The sequence below is a fragment of the Neophocaena asiaeorientalis genome, unplaced genomic scaffold (assembly GCF_003031525.2).
Source record: "Neophocaena asiaeorientalis asiaeorientalis breed wild unplaced genomic scaffold, Neophocaena_asiaeorientalis_V1.1 scaffold152, whole genome shotgun sequence".
NCBI lineage: Eukaryota > Metazoa > Chordata > Mammalia > Artiodactyla > Phocoenidae > Neophocaena > Neophocaena asiaeorientalis.
The window spans coordinates 1,456,789-1,478,070 of record NW_020185338.1 but is presented as its reverse complement, the minus strand read 5'-3'; the positions used below and the strand labels follow the sequence as shown (position 1 = coordinate 1,478,070).

General features: G+C 56.0%; 1 protein-coding gene across 7 annotated transcripts in view; it reads right to left on the bottom strand.

The window, feature by feature from the left end:
• Window positions 1–21,282, bottom strand: part of CCDC88C (coiled-coil and HOOK domain protein 88C) — a 127,751-nt gene that overhangs the window by 35,336 nt on the left and 71,133 nt on the right. For all 7 annotated transcript variants that reach the window (XR_003002059.1, XR_003002060.1, XR_003002061.1 and 4 more), the window contains exons 11-15: window positions 14,648–14,794; window positions 13,852–13,996; window positions 10,563–10,747; window positions 5,856–5,993; window positions 2,008–3,030 (exon numbers count right to left, since the gene is read on the bottom strand). Coding sequence is in view for 4 of the 7 variants with exons in the window: in XM_024736355.1 (XP_024592123.1) it covers window positions 2,008–3,030; window positions 5,856–5,993; window positions 10,563–10,747; window positions 13,852–13,996; window positions 14,648–14,794 (1,638 nt within the window). In the remaining 3 variants the exon portion in view is untranslated. The remainder of the gene's footprint in view (window positions 1–2,007; window positions 3,031–5,855; window positions 5,994–10,562; window positions 10,748–13,851; window positions 13,997–14,647; window positions 14,795–21,282) is intronic.

Sequence of the window (21,282 nt, the reverse complement as noted above, 5' to 3'; positions counted from 1 at the left end):
CAAAAAAAAAAAAAAAAAAAAAAAAAAAAAAGAATGTGCTCCAAACACATCCAGACAAGCGTCGGAAATACCACTTATGGTGACCTCTGAGGAGCGGGTTTGCATTCTGTGAACGTGATTGCCTTTTCCACGGAGTAATGGATCAATAACTAGTTAACTCATTGCAGAGAACAAAGTATAAAGAGGGGAAAGATTTTACTTTAAACACTGGTTTTGATTTACTCTTCAAAAGTGGATGTTGACCTCATTTAGGGGTTCACTTACTCTAGTCCACACCTCTGTAACTCTCCAGGTAGTTATACCGTTTTTTGCCCAGTGTCACAGCTATGTGCACACATGAGGACCCCCTACCACACACACCCCAAGGCCTGGAACGGCAGTGTGACGGAGGGTGGTGCTCGCCAAACATTCCGGGGTCGCTCCCTGGCTGCAGCGTGGAAGGGCCAGTGTGTGATCTTCCAGCTGCCTCTCCCCTGCCTCGGGAACTGCCCGAACCCCACGTTGAGATGGTGGAGCCGTGAGATCAAAGCCGCCTGGGATGCTGAGCCCCAGCAAAGAGGACAGGCTCTCCAGAGAGTCACCTGGACTTTCGTGAAAGAGAAACCAGCCTTGGATGTGACAAGCCCTGCGATCCTGGGGTCATTCCTCACTGCAGCATAACCTAACTTACGCTTACAGAGGCAGGGGCTATGGGTCAGGTCGGTGTCTTGCATCTCTCCCCAACAGCGTACTGATCTGTCTGCACTGACGGTCAGTGATCTTTTTTTAATGTGGAGACTTCGCCGTGGTCACCAAGTCTATTTCTTTTTCTTCCTCGGCACACAGCTGGAACACATTTCCCAACCTCCCTGGCTGTCAGGCGCGGCTATGAGACCAGATTCTGCCCCATGAAGTGTGGTCCTTCTCTTCTTCATCTTCCTGCTGCAGGTAGAGGAGCCAGAAGAGGGCTCCACTGTGGGACAGCCGGGCCACATTATGGAGGGCACCAGGTGTCTGTGAACAGTCACATGGAACTTCCACACGTGTGGACACTCGGCTTCTGTGATGGGCCACTCAGACGCTGGAGTCGTTTACTAGAGCAGTGACTCACCCTATGGAGCTGCAGGAAAGCCCAGGTGAGCCACGCAAAAACTACCAGGGAAAAGTAAGACACATATTTACCAAGAAACTGTAAAACAGTCGTACCCTTTCATCCTGTAATTGCACTTCTAGGCATATATCCTAAGAAAATAAATACATTCGTGAAGGTGCGTGTGTGCAAGGATGTCCAGTGTTTTTCTAAAATTAATTAATTAATTTTTGACTGTGTTGGGTCTTCATTGCTGCACGCGGGCTTTCTCTAGTCACAGTGAGCAGGGGCTGCTCTTCTTTGCGGTGCACGTGCTTCTCATTGCGGTGGCTTCTCTTGCTGTGGAGCACGGGCTCTAGGCACGTGGGCTCAGTAGTTGTGGCGCATGGGCTTAGCCGCTCCGCGGCATGTGGGATCTTCCCGGACCAGGGCTCGAACCCGTGTCCCCTGCATCGGCAGGCGGATTCTTAACCACTGCGCCACCAGGGAAGTCCCAGTGTTATTTAAAGTTGTGGGAAAAATCAGAAACAATCTAAATGTCCAGAAAGAAATCACAGTAAGTCCATAAAATCAGTACCTCACTGCCATTAGAAATCATGGCTTGAAACCTATTTAATGTAATGAGAAAAAGTATAGTAACAGAAACAGAACAGGACTGGGATGGAGAAGGTAGGGTATCAAGTGTGTGTATACACAAACGGACAAGGAATAAAGAAGAAATAAAATATGCTGGACTGTTAGCCCTGGTTGTCCCTGGGCCGTAAGATCGTACAGGTGATTTCTACTTCTTCTTTATGCTTTTGGGCATCATTCTGTTTAGAAGCAGGGGACAAATGCCGGGGCCTCTCCCTGTCTCACCTCTACTGCAGAAGCACCTGCCGGGCAGCATGGTGACCCTGCCCAACCCCCACCGAAGGGACCGCCCGCCCCCGTCTCACCTCCCTCAGGGTGGTCAGCGTCCTCGTGTGCATGGTGACCTGCTTGGTGAGGTCCCTGTTGTCCTTCTCCAGCTCCTTCAGCTTGCCGGCCGCTTCCCGGCAGCGGGCCAGCTCCTTGTCCAGTGCGCGGCTCTCCCTCTCAGCAGCGGACAGCTTGGCGGAGCTGTCGTCCAGGACGGCATCCTTGAGCTCCACCTGCTGCCACAGACGCCGGGCCTCCTTCTCCAGCAGCTTCTTGTCTTTCTCCAGCTGGGCCACCTCCTGCTCCAGCGCCTTCCGGTCCTGGCCGGCCCGCTCCAGCTGCCTGTTGGCGAGCCGGAGGGCCTCCAGGTCACGCTGCAGGGCCTGGTTCTCGGCCTCCAGCTGCCCCAGCTCCCGCTCCAGGGCCTGCGCCTTCTGGCCGCCGCTGTCCAGGCTCTGCTGCAGCCGCAGGTTCTCGGCGCTGAGGCTCTGGTAGCTGAGCTCCAGGCGCTCTGACTTCTTGCCCAGCGCCTTGAGCAGCTCCACGCTCGTCCTCAGCTCCTGCTTCTCCCGCTCCAGCTCCGCCACCTTGGCGCCCGTGAAGCGCATGGCCTCCACCGTCCTGCGCAGCTCCAGGTTCTCCTTGTCCAGCTGCCTGTTGTCCAGCTCCAGGCTGGCCAGCTGCACCTGCGTGTTCTGCAGGGCGTCCAGGGACTTGCGCAGCTGCCGGTTCTCCAGAGCCAGCCCGCGGCTCTCGCGCTCCATGGCGTCCGCCCGCTCGCCCGCCGCCTGCAGGGAGCTCACCCTCTGCGCCAGCCTCCCCTTCTCCTCCTCCAGCCGCTGCAGCTCCCGCTGCAGCTCCTCTGCCTGCCCCGCCTTCTCCTGCGCCTGCTCCAGCTCCAGCCTGCTCAGCCGGCCGCTGGCCTCTGTCACCGTCCCCTGCAGGGCTTTGCTCTCCTGCTCGATGTCCTTCGCGCGGGCCTCGCTGCTGACCTGTGACCTCTCCCGCAGCGTCCACACTGTCTGGTTGAGATGGTCCTTTTCTTGTTCAAGGTCCCTGATCTGCGGGAAGATACGACGGGAGCGACAGCGGCTGCTGCACAAACGTATTTCGATGAGTTGGAGCTAAAGTCTGATCTAATCTGGGGACTAAAGCATAGGCCCTGAAGACCATCCCATCGTGTACCCAAAAAACAGCCTAACGGTCCTACTCCACAGCACAGGGAGCTACATCCAATAACTTGTAGTAATCTATAATGGAAAAGAATCTGAAAAAAGTACACACAGACGCACACACACACACACACCACAGAGACACATACATCACACACACACCACACACACACACACACACACCACACGCATGCACACACACCCACCACACACGCACACCACACGCACACACACACCACACACACATCACACACACCACACACCACACACACACACCACACGCACACACCACACACACACGCACACACACACCACACCCACACACACCACACACACCCACCACACACACACACCACACACACACACCGCACACACACACCATACACGCACACACACACACACACCACAGAGACACATACATCACACACACACCACACACACACACACACACAGAGACACACACATCACACACACACCACACACACACACACACCACACACGCACACCACACGCACACCACACGCACACACCACACATACACACACACACCACGCACACACACCACACGCACACACCACACACCCCCACCACACACCATACACGCACACCACACACACACCACACGCCACACGCATGCACACACACCCACCACACGCGCACACCACACACACACCACACGCACACGCACACCACACGCACACACCACACACACCCACCACACACCATACACACACCACACGCACACGCACACCACACGCACACACCACGCACACACACCACACACACACACCACACCACACGCACACACCACACACACCCACCACACATGCACACCACACACGCACACCATACACGCACACACACACACACACCACAGAGACACATACATCACACACACCACACACACACACCACACCACACGCACACACCACACACACCCACCACACCCCATACACACACCACACGCACACGCACACCACACGCACACACCACACACACCCACCACACCCCATACACACACCACACGCACACGCACACCACACGCACACACCACACACACCCACCACACCCCATACACACACCACACGCACACGCACACCACACGCACACACCACACACACCCACCACACCCCATACACACACCACACGCACACGCACACCACACGCACACACCACACACACCCACCACACCCCATACACACACCACACGCACACGCACACCACACACACACACCACACACACACATACACACACACACACCACACACGCACACCATACACGCACACCACACACACACCACAGAGACACATACATCACACACACCACACACACACGCACACACACACCACACCCACACACCACACACACATACACCACACACACACATACACACACACACACCACACACGCACACCATACACGCACACCACACACACACCACAGAGACACATACATCACACACACCACACACACACACACACCACAGAGACACACACACCACACACACATCACACACACCCCTGAACTGCTCTGCTGTACACCAGAACTGAACTATACTTCAGTGAAAAAAAAAAAAGAAGGGCTAACGTTTCCAGGGGTTATTATGGACACAAGGTGAAGAGCATGGAGACCCCTACAGAGACAGTTCAAATTAAAATGCCTTCACGGCGGCCAGGATGATTTAGAAACATAAACCCCATCTCTCTCCCTCTCACGTAAAACAACGATAGTGATTCCCTTGGTATGTTTATCCTGGCCGCCACCTCTGTGGGCTCCCCTTACGCCTCTCCCCTCCCGCAGCCCCTGCACAGGATCCTCCCTCTGCCCTGGACCACCCCCAGCCCCCAGCAGTCTTCAGCATCACTGGCTCCCCCTCCTTCTCCAGGGCTCAGCGTGAGCAGCTCCTCAGGACAGCCTTGCACCAGGGCTCCTCAGCGCCTTCATCCAGCAGGGTTCTCTGCGTTATTCCCTCAAGAGCACACGTCTGAAACTGCCTTGCCTGTCGCCTGTCCTTCTGCCCTCTACGTAAGCCACACCTGAGCAGAAGCCCTGCCTGTCTTTTCACGAAACGTGGCACCATCCCATTCCCCCCATTTCTGCTCTACATCAGAGGCTGAAAAATTCAAATACTGGATACCCCCGGCTCCCTTGCAGGTAGCGGTGGTCATGTGTTGGGTGTGGCCAATAAGATGTGACAGAAGGTCCCGGGAGGGTTTCCCTCTGCCCCTTGCCCTCCAGGGTGTGTGGCAGCCACTGCTAAGACTGGCAGAGGGAGGAGAGGCCTGGCCCCTGCGCGGCATCACGGAGCCTTTGCACCAGCACTGGGCTGCCCCCTATCCGGGAGTTCCTGTGGTGGGAGGCAAACAAACCTTGGGTGCTCAGCGTGACGCCGTGGACGTCTGGAGCTGGCTCATTCTTTGTCATGCGGGGCTGGTCCTGTGTGTTGCAGGACGTTTAGCCGCATCCCTGGCCTCCACCCACCACATGCCAAGAGCATCTCCTCTCTCCTCCCCAAGTCATGACAATCAAAATCGTCTTCAGGCACTGCCAGTGCCCCCCACAGCTGATTGAGAGTTGCTGGTTTGAGCTGCAGCTAGGCTAGGTACCTGGTAATGCACGTTTCCCCGATGGATTCCCAGGAAATGGCTAAATCCTGGACTCTCCCTCCTGCAGGCAGGGGTTCAGGAGAAGGATCTGTTCCGGGGGTGCCTACCTGCCGGGCTTTGTCAGCCTTCAAGGTTTCCATGTCGCTCTGCAGCTGCTCTTTCTCTCTGATCAGCTCCTCACTCAGGGTCTCCAAATCCTGGTTACTCTGCTTCTCCCTCTCCAGCTGGGTCTGTAACTTCTCGATCTGCAGACCCAAAAGACCCAGCCGGGCAACAGTTGGCTTCACGAAGTGAACTACGTTTTAAAATAAATCCAAAACTCATCAGCCCCCACAGAACACTTTAACGGGACTTTTCTCAGGGGCAAGTGTCCAGGCGTTGCTCTGAAGGGACCTCCCTGCCCCCTCTAGCCTCAGCTGCTAACCCACGACTTGCATCTCCAGCTCAGGGGCACCATCAGTCAGCCTCCTCCCAGCCCACCTCTCCTCACCCGCACTGCCATGTGCCCAAGTGCCTCCGGGCTCCCTGCTCCCATCTCAGGCCTTGTCCGCTTTCCCAAGGGTCAGACCACATGCCCGGGGCCACCACCACTGGATGTCCCACGGACTTCACCTGGTGACACACCTATTCGCCCAGCTGCTCAGAGGGGTCTTCCGCTATGTCCCTCCTTCCTCTTTCACCCTCCAGTAACTCTGTCCCCAAGTCCTGCCCTCTCTACCCATGCTGCTCTACCGCCACTGCCTGGCTAGGGCCGGGCCACCTTCCCTCTGGCCTGGACAACCATCCAATCACCTCCCTGACACCGAGCTCTTCTGCTGGGGTCACCCCGCCTGACCTTCCTAAAACACGAACTAGCTACTTCATCGTGTCTAACACCTGGATCAGGTGGTGAATCCTGACCCACTCAGTAGGTCCAGGGCAGGGCCTGAGATTGAGCTCCTAGGCGATGCCCATGCTGGTGTCTGCACTGCGAGGGCTTCCCTTCCCGCCAACGCTGCTCCCCTTCCCGCCAACGCCAAACCCCTCAGCGTGGGGGACTGGAGTTGGGAAAGAGGCATGACTCTGGTGTCACAGGGATAGAGTTCAGAGTCCAGTCCCTCCCTACTAATGACGTCACCACGAGCAAGTTTCTGTAACTGACGCAGGACCAGCAGCGAGCATCCTTGAGAGCTTCTGTCACTGTGTCGTGCTCGGCATACGCCTAACAGGCGGCGGGTACAGCGATGTTCACTGCCCCTCCCCGTGAGAGCTCCGGGCCCGGCCACCCACAGAGCTCCCGACTAGCTGGTCTGCAGTCTGACATGGTCCTAAATGATCCTGATGTACTGGCTTGGGATGGCTGTCCTGAAAAAATAGATTGCGAAGACCAGATGGCTCTCGAAGCTTTGAAAGATCTTGGACGTCGGGCCACGACCCCGAGATACCCAACGACCCCCATGAGCAGCAGGTCTGAGCCTGCTACAGTTCAGCCCATCTGGGCCGGGGCCTTGCGCGGAGAGGTTTCCAAAGCTCCCGGAAGGATCGCTGCTCTAAAGCAGACTCTGCGTACTTGTCCTTGGGTGAGGGGCACCCTGCCTTCCTGGCTCACAGATCTGGGAGCTCTCAAACCCTCATAGGAGGAAGCAGCAGGCAGGCTTCTTCCCCTACCAGCGGGGAGAGCTGGGCCGAGCTCATACTCCTACTGTCACATCACGTCAGCACCTCAACTCCCCCTGCCCCAACCCGGGGACCCCAGAACTGGGGAGCCCCACCCAGCTGGGGTCGACAGGAAAACACGCTATAACACGGCAAACACCTGAGTGGTTCTCAAAAGCAAGAACGTACTTCTAATCCTTCCTTATCTTTGCCCCACTTCCCGGCACAAGGCCTGGGACTTGGCAGGGCACCAGGGATCACCTCCGATGGTAAAGCCTACACCTGAGACAATGGCCTTGGGGAATAAAGGCAACCAAGTACTCAGGAGGACACTGGGCCCAGAGGCGCTCAGCGACTGGCCCGCGGCCTCGCAGTGAGGACGGGGCAGAGCTGCAGCACACCCCCTGTGGCCGACCCCCCAGTCCCCTCACTCACAGTCAGGGGGTCCTGCTGGCTTACCCCCAACCTTACCGTTAATAGCCTATCCCTGCTGCCCCTTCTCTCCCAGAGAAAGGAACATTATTCCAACCTCTGCATTTCTCGTTGCTGTTGCTTCTGGTCTAAAGATGTGATCTCCCCAGGTCCCACACCCAAGCCATCTCTCGCCTTTTCTGGCTCTTTTTGCCATGGAACCAGAGCCCATCCCTGAAGGACCTCGGTGCCCCTGGGGTGAACTCGCTGGGCTGAGATGTGGGCTAGCTACAGGCCTTCCAGCCCTGAGAGGTTTCCCGTCCTTCCTTCCCAAAGCACCTGGCTTGGGCTGCAGGTGCCACTCCGGGTCCCAGGGCATGTGGGTGCCAGGGGGCCTGCCTCTCAGCCCCAGGCTGCTCTTTCCTTCTAGTAACAGGCCCCCAGAGGGCTGCCCCCTTCCCCTGAAAATAAGGATTCTTAACTTCTTGACTTAAGGAGTAAACTCTTAGGACATCAATGCGGATTCACAGTCGCAGGAAGGAGGCGGGACCTGGGGGTTCACCGATTGACTGACGAGTGTCAGCTGGGGCCCAGACAGGCCACATGGCGGGGTGCCGAGGAGGGTGGGATGGCTGAGGCTGGAGGAGGGAAACTGGGGTAAGCTGAGATGGATCAGGGTCCAGTGAGCCCTCCAGCTGGGGCTGAGTGTCCACCCATCCAATGTTAGGGGGCACCGTCAGTGCTGGGCTCTGTGGAGAGAGAGCAAAACCACGGCTGCTGGGCCAGGACAGGTTTGGTCAGGCCGCGGGCAGACTGAGCAGGTTGGGAAGAGGCGCTCTGGTGGGCAGAGGGCCGCCTCCCAGGGATCCCGGCACCAGACACAGGACGGGCCTGGGAACTGTGGCACCTCCCTCCTGCCAGGGATTCTATGCCAACACATGCCTCCTAAGGACCGTGGCAGGAGAGGGCTGGTGTCCCACCAGGGAACTGACCCCGAGAGGAAGTAGGAGGGTGGGGCCTGAGAGACGGGGGCTGAGGAGTAATGCCGGGCAGGCAGCACCCACTGCCATCCTGTTTGTGCAGAGGAGGGGCCAGAGTGAACCACGAGGACGGGGAAAAGCGTGAGCGGTCATCTCAGAGGGCTGCTGGGAGCTGGGCCAGCGCTATTACATTGCGGGCTTTCTGCAGCAGACCCGTGAGGACCCACAGAGTCAACGTTTTTTGCGGTACGTGGGCCTCTCACTGTTGTGGCCTCTCCCGTCGTGGAGCACAGGCTCTAGACGTGCAGCCTCAGCGGCCAGGGCTCACGGGCCCAGCCGCTCCACGGCATGTGGGATCTTCCCAGACCGGGGCACGAACCCGCGTCCCCTGCATCGGCAGGCGGACTCTCAACCGCTGCGCCACCAGGGAAGCCCGGTTCTCATCTTTCTAAAGGCTGATTCTGTTCTATCTTGGCCAAGGTCGAACTGCCACTTATAAAGACATTTCCTGTGCTAGGGCTATGTGAATCTAAAAAACCTAAACTGCATAGCTGCCTTCCCCATGCTGTTCCACACTGAGAGACATCGCATGCGATGGGGTGGGGTTTTCTACTGTCCTACGGAAGCAGGACAAAATGCTTGTCGGCCGAAGTGCTGCATGGCACACAATGCTTCAAAGGGACAAGAAGAGCAAGTAATCAAGCCTGGGAGGTCCCATGAGGGGGCTCCAGAGACCAGTTCACAGGAGGGGCTGTCCCAAGCCTCACACAGACATAAGGGACCAGCACACAGCCAGGACCAGCGGAGCCCAGGTCTCTCCCTGCAGCCCGTGCCCCTCCCACTGCCCGTGCAGCAGTGAATGACACTGGCAGGACTCGTGGGCAGGTGGGACACCCGAAAGCACCCGGCCTGCATGGCGGTCAGCAAGCAACGGGGCTCGTGTCCTCTTCCTCAGCTGGACTCTGACAGCTGGTGTGCTCGGAGCCCACGATACAACTGCGCCATCGCAATGTGGCCTAGGTGCTCTGAGGCCCTCTGACCTGGAGTGACCAAGACCTGGAGGCGATCCCTAGCCTCTCAGCGGCCCCTTTCTGCACCTGAGACTGAATCCCCAGTGCAAGTGGCGGGGGGGGTCCTCCTAACTGTAGAAGGAAGACTGCTCTGTAAGCCTCTGTCTGTTCTCCCAGATGTCTGGGTTCTCCTGCGCTCCTGGGAAGACCCAGCAGGTGTCCTGAAAGGCAAATACCGTTCAGCCATCTCTGAGAGGAAGGAGTGAGCACTGATCCTGTTTTACCACCAGCAGTGCCCTAAAATGCCCATCAATGGTCCCTACTCCCCACACACATAGGTGTGACTTACATCATTGCCTCCTCTCCCCTATGACCCATCCTATGCGTTTTCACAGTCCACTGTTTTCTTTTCACTGAGCCCTTACCACGTGCCAGACTCCTTACGTACACTAGCTCATGGAGTCCACGCAACATGTGCTAGGTGCGAAGCCCACTAACCCCATTTCACAGATGAAGACAAGGAGGCACACGCAGGTCAAGTACTGTCCGAGACACACCCTCAAGGCAGTGCAGGCACAAGCCACGCTGCCTCTTGACTCCTCTCGCAACTGCTCTTGTTCTTCTATTCTTGTGTAATTAACTGTGGCTGCACTGGCTTCTGCTTTTCTCCCAGCAGTGCATCCTCGCCGACACCTGACTGCCCTGCCTGGCCACCGACTAGCCTCTACAGGGCAGACCGGGTTGGGGGAGGGGTGTCCACCCGCCTAGGCCGGGTTACCTTCTTGTTGAGCTGGTGATTCTCCTTCTCCAGCTCCCCGCACTTGAGGTTGCTCTCCTCCAGCGCCAGGGACGCGTCCCGCAGCCCCTGGACGGTGCTCTGGAGGCTCTGGTTCTCCTTCTCCAGCTTCAGGATGCGGCTAGAGGCGCACTCGTTCAGCTCAAACACAAACGACTTCCTGGAGGCTGAAGCACAAAGCTGAGTCAGGCCCAGGATCCAGGAGCCTCTGCTTCCAGCCATGAGCTGGGGCCATCGGGCCCCCATGCCCTAGGTTTGAGGGGGCTGGGAAGGGCTCCCATAGGTTGGTTGGGTGCTCCCCATTTCACATGCTGCCGTCGCTGTTAGTGCCTCAAAGTCCCTCAGGCAGTTTCGGTCCCTCTGCTGGCTCAGCTGGGCCCAGAGCTCAAGAGGAAAGCAGCTTACACTGAAGAAGCCAGTGCAAAAGTTAAGACTGTGTTAACTGCTGGGACCTGTTTCTAACCAAGCTGCTAACCAAGCTGACCGACTGTACAACTCAAGGATCTTAGAGCCTAATAGAGATGGCAAATAGGCGACATTTTCTGTGCCAGCTCTGAGACTAGTGGGAGTCTGGGTGGCTCAGCAGGAGGGGCACGGTAATCGACTAGTTATGTCTGCCACTGGTGGCAGAAGGCTCTGTGGGCACGTATGCCCAGTACTTGCCATCCCTGAATAAGGTCCTTTGGACAGTGATTTCATTTTTTAATTTCACAATTACATTGACAAAAATATGAGATAGTACATGTAAACTGCTTTAAAAATTCTAAGTGCGATGAAAATATAAGCTAAAGATAGAAAAAGGGAGATTATCTACTCTGCTTTCTTTAAAGAGCTCGAATACAAATGGAGAAGGGGGGCATAGACCTGAGAGTCAGAAATGGGAGTTCGTAGCTCCTTCCTGCCACCAGCAGGTGCATGACTTTAGGTAAGTCATGGGGCTTTTTCAGGAGGAGAAAGGAACGTGTACGAAAGTCCTTGAAAGAAGGGGTTGGTGTTGTTCCGTCCCCACCTGTCCCATCAGTGCCACGGACTCAGCTCTGGGAGCCTTATGACACTGTTAAGAGGGCTGCACCCCGACCTGCTTCTTACTCATCACCCCAGGGGCAGGGGTACATACAGGACGATGGCTTCCGTAGTGAGCACATCAAGCTAGAAACAAGGGTGTGTGTGTTCAGATCCTCTGGGCGATCGTAAGGACTGAGAGGCACGTGCCACCCGCTTTGAGTTCTCATCTTGCACCCAGGATAGCAGTTCAGACCCAACAAGCCCGAACGTCCTCAAGACCCCAAGCAACAACGGGCAGTGAAGCAGTGGAGGTGGAGAGAGTGCCCGCGGCTCTGACCCAGGCCCAGCACTGATGCACGCAAGCACACATGCTTGCAACATATGAAACTACGCTACAAATGAAACAAACCTCAACTAAAACTCAGCTAATTCTCAGCCTGGGATCACCGGGACAGTACCTTGGCAGCATTCATGAAAAAAGGACATTTTCTAATTGGGGTGAAATATACTTAACATAAAATTTACCATTTTAAAGTGTACAGTCCTGTGGCATTAGCTATATTCCCATTGTTGTGCAACCATCACCACCATCCACCTCCAGACTTCTTCATCATCCCAAACGGAAACTCTGTACTCGTGGGGACTAATTCCTAAGGTCCTACAAGTTAAACAACAGCACTGACCACGAGCCTCCTTTCTTCTTCCGTAAAAGCCAGTGCTTCAAAGACTATTACTATGACATAACAGCTTACTACTGAGTGCTACGCTCTTTAGCGCCCCAAGCAACCAGAGCGATGGGATGTATTTCATTAAGACCTTGGCAACAAGAACAGCTGTCCCTTATTGTTGGCCGTGGGCCAGGCATGGCATCGTGTTTCACTGTCTCCTCCTATGAGGCAGCTTCATTACCCCCATTTTGCAGATAAGGAAACTGAGGTCTGAAAGACATCACCCAGCTAACCTCCAGTGGAGGAGCCAAGAATTTAAGCCAGGTCTTTCTGAATCAAGAAGGCAGCACACCACACATGCAAAAGTATATTCAGGCTCTGCCTGCATCACGCCTTCATTCAAGTCAATGTTCATCAGCTCCCAGCTAAGCACCAGGAGTTGGGAACACCAAGAATAAATCATGCTCACTGACCTGAAAGGGCCCACAGACTATACCGAGTAGTCATCTAAAGGGGTGAGGCTTTCTGACCCCACAGGTCACCCTAGTTTCTAACAGAAATACTCTCATTTGGTCTGGGACTGTCCCAGGAGGCCTGCACCACTTCTCCGCTCTGCCAGGGGGCAGTGGTCCTCCCCGACGGACCTGTACTCCTCCCAGAGCCGGGAATCAGGGTGACCCCCCCCCCTCAGCCCCCAGCACAGGGTGCGGGCACCGAAGCACAGATACGACTAACTTCCCTCAGAGATGAGCAGTTTAATAAGCTGATTTTTTTGTCTGGAACTGATGGGACCCCTCGAAGAGAAGACGTTTCCAGCTATGCTCAACGACCTTGCCATTAATTGAGGGGGTGTTTATCAGAACTGAAAAAGCAGCCCCCAAACCAGCCAAAAGCCCTACCTCGCTCTGTCCAGCTCTAACTAAACAATAACTCGCACTATCAGGGACATGTGTGCTATTTCTGAACACAGGAACTGGCTTATTGTTTGCTGGGCGCCGAAGCTTCCTGCTGCGGTGCTGACTGCTGCCCCACCCACTTTCCCCTGGCCGACACCCCATCTGTCTGCGCAGGGGCAGCGGTGCAAGCACAGGAGGGAAAAGAAGAGGCCTGGGTCCTGTGAGAAGCAGCCTCTTAGCAGCTCCCACCCAGAGAGACAGAGAACAGACTGCATCCGTCTTGCCCAATTATGCAAATGAATGGAGGAAATAATGCCCAAGGTACATTTCTAGTGGGGATTAGTGACCACTGGGGACGTCTCCTGCCATCCAGAGCTTTCAGCCGTCCACAGACAGGCCTATGATGCCCTCCGGTGTCAGCGTGCTGTAATCTGGAAGCTCCTGGGACCGTCCATATGGGAACTGGGAAACCTGGTAACACTTGATTTGTGTTTCGTGTCCTGACATCAAGGCTGCCAGACCCCTCCTGTTCTCCTCGGGGAGAAGGGTAATGAAACAGTTCCAAATGGCACTTGAAGGAAATCCTACTTACTTGGGGTGAATGGATGGCCTGACATGGAAGATATAGAGCTGAGGGCTCTGCTCCTTGGATGAGGAAGCGGACTCAGCCAGGCTGGCTCCCAGGCACCGGGCGCTACCTACCGTCCGACAGGTCTGCATTCTTGGACAGCTGCTCCAGCTCCCAGCCGAGGTGGGCGGATTCATTCATGCTCTGCTTCTGGGCAATCTCGAGGACCATGTTTTCTTCCAGCAGCTCCTCTATTCGCTTCTTATCCGTGTCCCGGTCCTAGCGCAGGAAGAAGGACGGAGTGAGAACGTGGCCGGTGGGGGGGGGACCCTCTGGACAGGCCCCGGCCCCCGTGCATTCACCCTCATTCCCCGAGGATGAATGGACCCCAGGCACCCGCTCACTTCCCCGCACAGAAACGAGTCCAACACGGGGCCCGGCTGTGAGAGTTACAGCCACTGAAAGACACCTTGACTGGCAACGGAAGTGATAAGAGAGCCGAGGTCTCTAACTGAATGCTGTCTGAACTAAGTGACTTATGGCCCAGGGCTTCAGAGCAAGTACCATGGTGACAGGTGGCTTCGAGGCTCTAGGGAACCTAACATGCCTTGAGAAGCCTGTAAAGAAACTCACAAATCACAGCTCAGCCCACACCGTAAAAGCCAGCAGAGACCCTTCTTGCAGAAGAGACACACGTTAGCTCATCTGTACAGAGGAGCAACCCAGAGGTACCGTCCTACCCGTCTGTAGGCATTCAGTGGTGCCCACCTGAGCCCGCTGAGCTGAGCGAGCTACTGTCTGCAGTCAGCGAGTCACTGTGTCGGCAGTGGCACCAAACCCAGTGACGGAGAAGCCAGAGAGGGGCGCAGCACAAACCCGAAACCTCCCCAATCTGTTTAGACAGATCTGAGCGACAACAGCCTGCAATACCAATTCCAGGTCGTGAAGCTTTGATTTCAGCTGCAGGTTCTCTTTCTCCAGCTCGTGCACTTTATCACCCCGGGCTCGAGCGGCAGTCAGCTGTTCCTCCAGCATGGCCTTGGTTTCAATTAAAATGATATTATCTTCTCTCAGCTCCTGGGCAGCAAAAAAAAGACATGAGCACCATCAGATAAAGACACCTGGTTCAGGACGACAGGGCTCCGAGACCAGAACAAACAATCCAGGGATAAGGCTGCAGCTGCGAGAGTTTTGTCTCCACTTTTGAGCACCTCCACCTTTTTCATCGGGTCAGGCCAAATGGACTTTCTCGACTGAAAGAAAATATTTAAATCCGGGAAGGTAACTTTTCCTATGCCGGCCACAGTGCAAAGGCACGCGACATCTGTAACCTGGTCTGGTCGGACAAGTGGACTCCACTGACAGATCCGGGACCTCGCTGAGCCTCCATTTCCTTAACAAGGAAGGGGTGGGGCTAAGAGTCTGTCCCAGGTTCAAGGACTGAGTCTAGCTAATCCTCTCAATTCAACACTCATTCCACTGATCAGCGTCTTGGGGAAAAACAGCTATTCAAACAAGCTTTCATTCAATGCACAGCTCGTATCTAAACATTTTACATACATACTCTTGGAAAAACAACAGTTCTCAGTGATGTCCTAGAAACAGGGAGTCTTTAAGACTGTGAACCCCATAAATAAGTCCCGAGGCCTCCTGTGTGCCCGGCACATGCTGGGTGTGGAATATGATAGCTGTTCCCTTGCAGGGTCCCTCACAGGCAAGGGGTCCAAGGAACTCTTGGTCCTGTGCATGCAGCCCAGCACACACAAGGGATTCCGATCTTTCACCTCATCTCTGCTCCCCACCCCCCACCCCCCACCGGTTAAGGGGCTTCTCGGTTTCTCCTCTCCCCAGAGTCCTTCCAGCACCACTCAGCATCTCTGGGGGACTGAGATTCCCCTGAATGCCTTCAGCTGGTGAACATGCACACAGGGGAACGTGTCTGTTTCTCCCGGTGGGCAGTGTCCTAAGGCTTGCCCCGCTTTTGGGTTCTACCAGCTGGGAGCTGGGCGGGGAGCTCTGCTTATCCACCACCCGTTCATTCGCCCTGCAAAGGCCAGAATCCAAGATACCTGGTAGAGGGAAAACCGCAAGCCTTCCGGTCAGCGGACATAGTTCTGATCAAAGCCCGGCAGCCGTAAAAGGTATAATCACTGAAATTCTAAATTCCCTGGGTGCCCTCTCTCTGCTGGAGATGACGTCCGCTATGTGGCTGGCCCTGCACTAGGCACTCCCTGTCCCTGCCCCACTCACTCTTCACAATGGCCCTTGGGGGAGGTAGGAACAGTGCCTTCCTACGGAGGAAGAGGCTGATTTGGGTAAATTAAGGAATAAGCCCAAAGTCACAAAGCCAGCAAGGGGTGAAGCTGGGACTCGAAGCTGGGCCAGAGAGTTCCAGACCTGTGTTCTCTCCACCGCCCTCAAGCTGCCTGCAACCCATCCTCAAGGGGCTCGTGTGGATAAGAGGCCCAGACTATCAGTAACAGTGTGAGCCACAGCAAACAGAGGGGTTTCAAGCAGGAAGAAGACCTGGTCCCCCCTCTCTGGCAACCGTCCCATCCCCACTGTTCTCACCTGGCATTCCAACAGGTCTACACACCAGCACTCCCAGCCCTGAGCTCTCACAGCACAGGCCACCCCTTCATCCTCATGACCAACTCCTATTCAACCTCCAAAGCCCAGCCTGAGTTGGCCCCTCTGAGAAGTGGTGGCAGATTCTCTCTGTCCCACCTGCTGAGTCAGGTACTTGGGCTCCCAGAGCACCCTGGGTATGCTGTGAGGCAATGGTGAGCTGGCCTGTCCTTCTCCCCCAGACTGTGAACTCCTGGGGGCAGGATATTCCACTTCTCTTGCGGGCCTCACGGAAGTGTTCAATGAACACCTGTCAGCTGAATCATGCCGTGAGGGGGAATCACAGGTGGCATGCGAGGCGGGCCTTGAAGGCCTCAGAGATTTCCAACAGGCAGGGACAGACAAGGGTGACCAGGAGCAGAATACAGCACTGGGTAGGATGACTTCTAACCATCAGTACTATTCATAAACATCTCAATTTTCTGGTGGTATCAACTTCCACCATATATTAGGCAACAGAAATAACCAGCCTTGCACACCTCACTGCCTCAGAAGCGAGAAGCCAGATCTGCAAGAAAGTGAGCCCAAGCTCCCGCAGCAAGCCCAGGGCTCGGCCCCCAGGGAGACGCCCGCCTCCTTGCCTCTGGGCAGCTGCCCAAGGCCAGCCCGCCGCTGAGGACCTGATCCCAACTGAATCAGGTGGCTACTTAAAGGCCTGACCCAGCCCGGCAAACAGCTGAGGGGCCACGTTCAGGAAATCACAGGCCAGGCCTGACGGCTGGTCCCCAAATGGCTGGAGAGCTGCCCCTGCTCGTCTACGTGATGACCAGGAGCAGTGACTGGGAAAGTGGGCCGATGGCTCCGGTCCCCCGCCAGGCACGTGCGCTACCAGCCGTGGCGCCTGAAGCAAACGCATGTCTCTCAACCACCGATCCCTCGTCCTCTGCTGGGCACGAAAACAGGGCTGAGGTGGGGATCAGAGGCGATAACGCACGTGAAGTAGTCCGTGCATGGGGCCCGAGGCCCAGTAATCAGGTCAGCTGCCGTTATCACCATCCTGTCACGCCCCCCCCACCCCCCACCCCGTGAGACACTGTTCAGGGCAGCACTCACTGAGCGTCACCAAGCGACAGGCTAACAAAAGCACCAAACTCCAGGAGGTGGGATAGAACCAAAGAAACAGTGGGCTCCTGCCCACTGCACTTGGGACCACAGCACCCAAGCCCCTCGCTAACCTCCGTCTGGTTCCGCTGCAGCCCCTTAAGCTTCATAGAGCACCAGCCTGCTTTTACATTTCTGATTCGAGGAGCGTGGTGGACTGAACCATAAACCAAGCATCAGGTCTGCCCTGCTCTAACTTCTCCTTCTACTGAATTTTATCAAAACTCCTTAAAAGTCATTAGGAAACACAGAGTCCCAAGTGGGAAAAGAGGTCTCCCTGCTCAAGGTGATCTTGGTTCCCTGCATTTCAACATTCTCGGTCTACAATGTGATGCCCAGGTGCGGACATGAGCTGCCGGAGGCCGGGCGTCCCTCTAGCCCCCATGGCGTCTGAGGCAGTGGCCGCCGTCACCCGCTCCCCCAGCTCCCCTCCTGTCTGCGTGACCCCACCCCTTTTATTTCCTCCTTCCTTGGCAAGGCTGGGGTCCCAGAGGTGGAGAGAGGCATTTCAACGCCACCTTGGTCCACCTCTTCGCCAACTGCGATGCTGGGCAAGTTATTAATTTCTTCTCAGTTTTGTTATCTGAAAAAAGGAGAGGACCTAGACGCTGGCTACTCAACCTCACCAGGCCACCAGGAGACTTAAATGTGATGATACGGTTTGAGCTTAGCACAGTTAGTTCCTGGTGTGTGGGAAAAGCTGCATAAACACACAGTTATTGCTGCTCATTTAAAACCTCACTGCACCTACTGTGGGCCAGATCATGGGTCTGTAAAGGGCCAGAGAGGAAATATTTCTGGCTTCTCGGGTCCTAAGTCTGTCACGACTACTCAGCTGTGCAGGCACAGTTCAAAAGCAGCCATGGGCTGTGTGAATGAGCAGGTGTAGCTGTTTTCTCTCTTACTCCTCTTCCTCTTCCTCTTTCTCTGCTATGTGAGGACACAACAAGAAAGCAACCATCTGCAAGCCAAGAAGAGAGCTCTCACCAGAGCCCAACCACCCTGGCACCTAGACCCCAGACTTCCAGCCTCTAGAACTTACATGGGCCTCTCACTGCCGTGGCCTCTCCCGCTGCGGAGCACAGGCTCCGGACACTCAGGGCAAGTGGCCGTGGCTCACGGGCCCAGCCGCTCCGTGGCATGTGGGATCTTCCCGGACCGGGGCACGAACCCGTGTCCCCTGCATCGGCAGGCGGACTCTCAACCACTGCGCCACCAGGGAATCCCTGAATGTGGATCTTGATGTTTGAATATGTTTTAACCTTGCACGATGTCTATACTAACAATGTGTGGGTTGTTTAATAAATATATTTTTTTAAAAAGCTGATGGTGGGTCAGACACCGCCCCGGGACTGATGGTAGTTTGGCCATCTCTGAGCTGGACAATGTGGGCACCAAGGCACTCAGACTCAAGGTCAGGAAGGCACAGATCCTGTCTTCAAGGAGCTCCCGGTGTGGGTGGGAAACGGGATGCATCATTACGACACCACGTGATGAGTCTGCCTGGGGGTAAGAAGGGGCCTAAAGGAATGGGGGGCGGGGCTGGGGATGCAGCCAGCAGAGTGTGGCCTGCCCACCCCTCACCGGCCCTCCCTGTGTCGGGGAGATGCGCTGGGCCGAGGGGCCTCAGGGGGCACCAGCGGACCTGAAGGGGACTCGGTTTGGCCGGAGCAGAGAGTTCCACGGGGACCAGAGTGGGTGTCAGAAGAAGGGGTGGAGTGTAGACTTTATCCCAAGAGCAACGGGGAGATGCCTGAGGGGCTCTTAGAAAGGCCACTCTGGCAGCGGCCCAGGCGATGTGAACGAGAAGAGGCGGGGGCAGAACGGCCAACTCAGATGCTTGCGGAGGGCATTCTGGAATAAAGATAACGTCATTCCTGCGCAGGCACTGGAATAATGTGGACAAGCAACCATGGAGAAGGCCGGCCGGGCACTGGGACTCACTCTCCCAACATCCGCCTCGGCCAGGGACAGGCTGGGAGGTGGGGAAATGGGCTCTGGAAGATGGACAGCACCTGGGGCTGCGGGAGCGGGTGGAGAAGAAAGAAGACTCAAGGCCGAGCCGGCTCTGGCTTGAGTACCTGCCTTGGTGGATGGTGAGTCCAGTCCAGAGACAGTATGGGTGGGTTGGAGGGAGGGAGGGACACTGGATTTGGACACACTGACCTTGAGACAGACTGAGGTCTGGAGCGCGGGAGAAGCCCAGTCCAGAGATGAAGATTTGGGACCTGTTAGTCTGTACGTGCCAGCTAAAGAAGGGGCAGGAGGCAGAGAAGACATCATGGAGAAAGGCCAGATGGTAGACGCAGAGCAAGGTGACCACCACCCGCATGGGCCCAAGAAGATGAAGTTCGGGACTCAGGAAAGCCAGGTGAGTGAGGGGCGGAGGGTGGTGGTGTCCGAGCCCACAGAGAGGGTGGGCGAGGGAGGCTGGGAAGTGCCCACTGGACTGGCACAGGAGTCGTGGACCCTGATTCTCAAGCATGGTTTCAGGCGAGCAGAGGGAGAGGCAGACCTGGAGGACTGGGTTAGAAGGTGAGGCAATGAAGGACACAGCTGGTGCTCTCTCCTTTCAGACAGGCTCGGAGAGGGACCGGGGTAGCTCGAGAGGGTCGGGGGAGAGTGGGAAGGGTTTGATTTTCTTTTTAATTAAAGGTGAGATTATCCTGAGGATCCTAAGCATGGGACTCAAGTCAACAGACGCCTCTGGAGCACCTCCCCCTGCTGGAGACGGCAGAGATGTAGTTTCCGACTTCACGGACTGCACTCTGTGGGGAGAGCTGCTGGAACCCCAGAGCGCGGGCGAGCGACCCTGCCTGGGGTCAGAGGGGCTCGGCCAGGGTGGAAGTCGAGCTGCGGCCCCATTCCCCAGGTCCAGCCAGATGGGCAGGGCAGACCAAACCGTAGCCCATCTCCCCTCCTGAACCTGGGCACTGCGGGGGGATATCGTAAGAATGTGATGTGTGTGTGCACCGCACCCCAGGACTGACCATTAACCCAGCTCCTGACTGCCTTGCCAACAACCCAGCAATCACTGCGTGGATTGGTTCCAGGGGCCCCCATCTCTGTGGAGAGCAGCTCGCTAGCATAAGCTCATTGGAAACGTGCTCCTGTGTCACGAGACGCCAGGGCACGAGGGTCTCAGAGACGCCCAGACCACTCCTCCTTTCACAGATGGGGACAAGACTTGCCCAACACCCACCAAGTTGGTGTGGCAGCTAGGGCCGTGCCCTGCTACATCTCTGCATCTTAGACTACTGTTTCTTTCAGAGCCAGCACAGACCAGGAAGCTGTAACTCCCAGAGAGGAGCAGAGACAGGCCCACCTTATCTTTACCCAGGACGCACACGGCACCAACGCACCTGTCCTCAGTGTTGGGAATTTCAGACAATAACACAACATGGGACAACAGGAATCTCCCAGGTAACCTTTCTGCCTTTGTCCTCCTCCCACACGGCCCTCTGGACAGCAACCCCCGTGCCCTGACAGCAGTGAGGTGCGACCATGCTTTGCAAAAGCAAGTCAAGGACCACTCTGTGCATCCACCCCACACAGTCCCCCTGTACCTAGGGGTGCCCACGCCGCTCTCCTCGCCTTGCTGTTTTAATCCTTATGTAAACTAGATTAGGACCCACATGAAAGCCACCAGAAGTTTAAAAACAAAACATGGAAATTTGTGTTCCATATTATTCTAACCAAAATTAACCTCACCCTCGCCCTGAATCCCCGTCCTTTACTTTTCCTCCCACATGGCACTAATGCATTCTTCCTTCTGTGACAGGCAGCTGTTTCTCAGCGGTGAGACTGGACAGGCTCCGGGGGACAGCACATGCGCT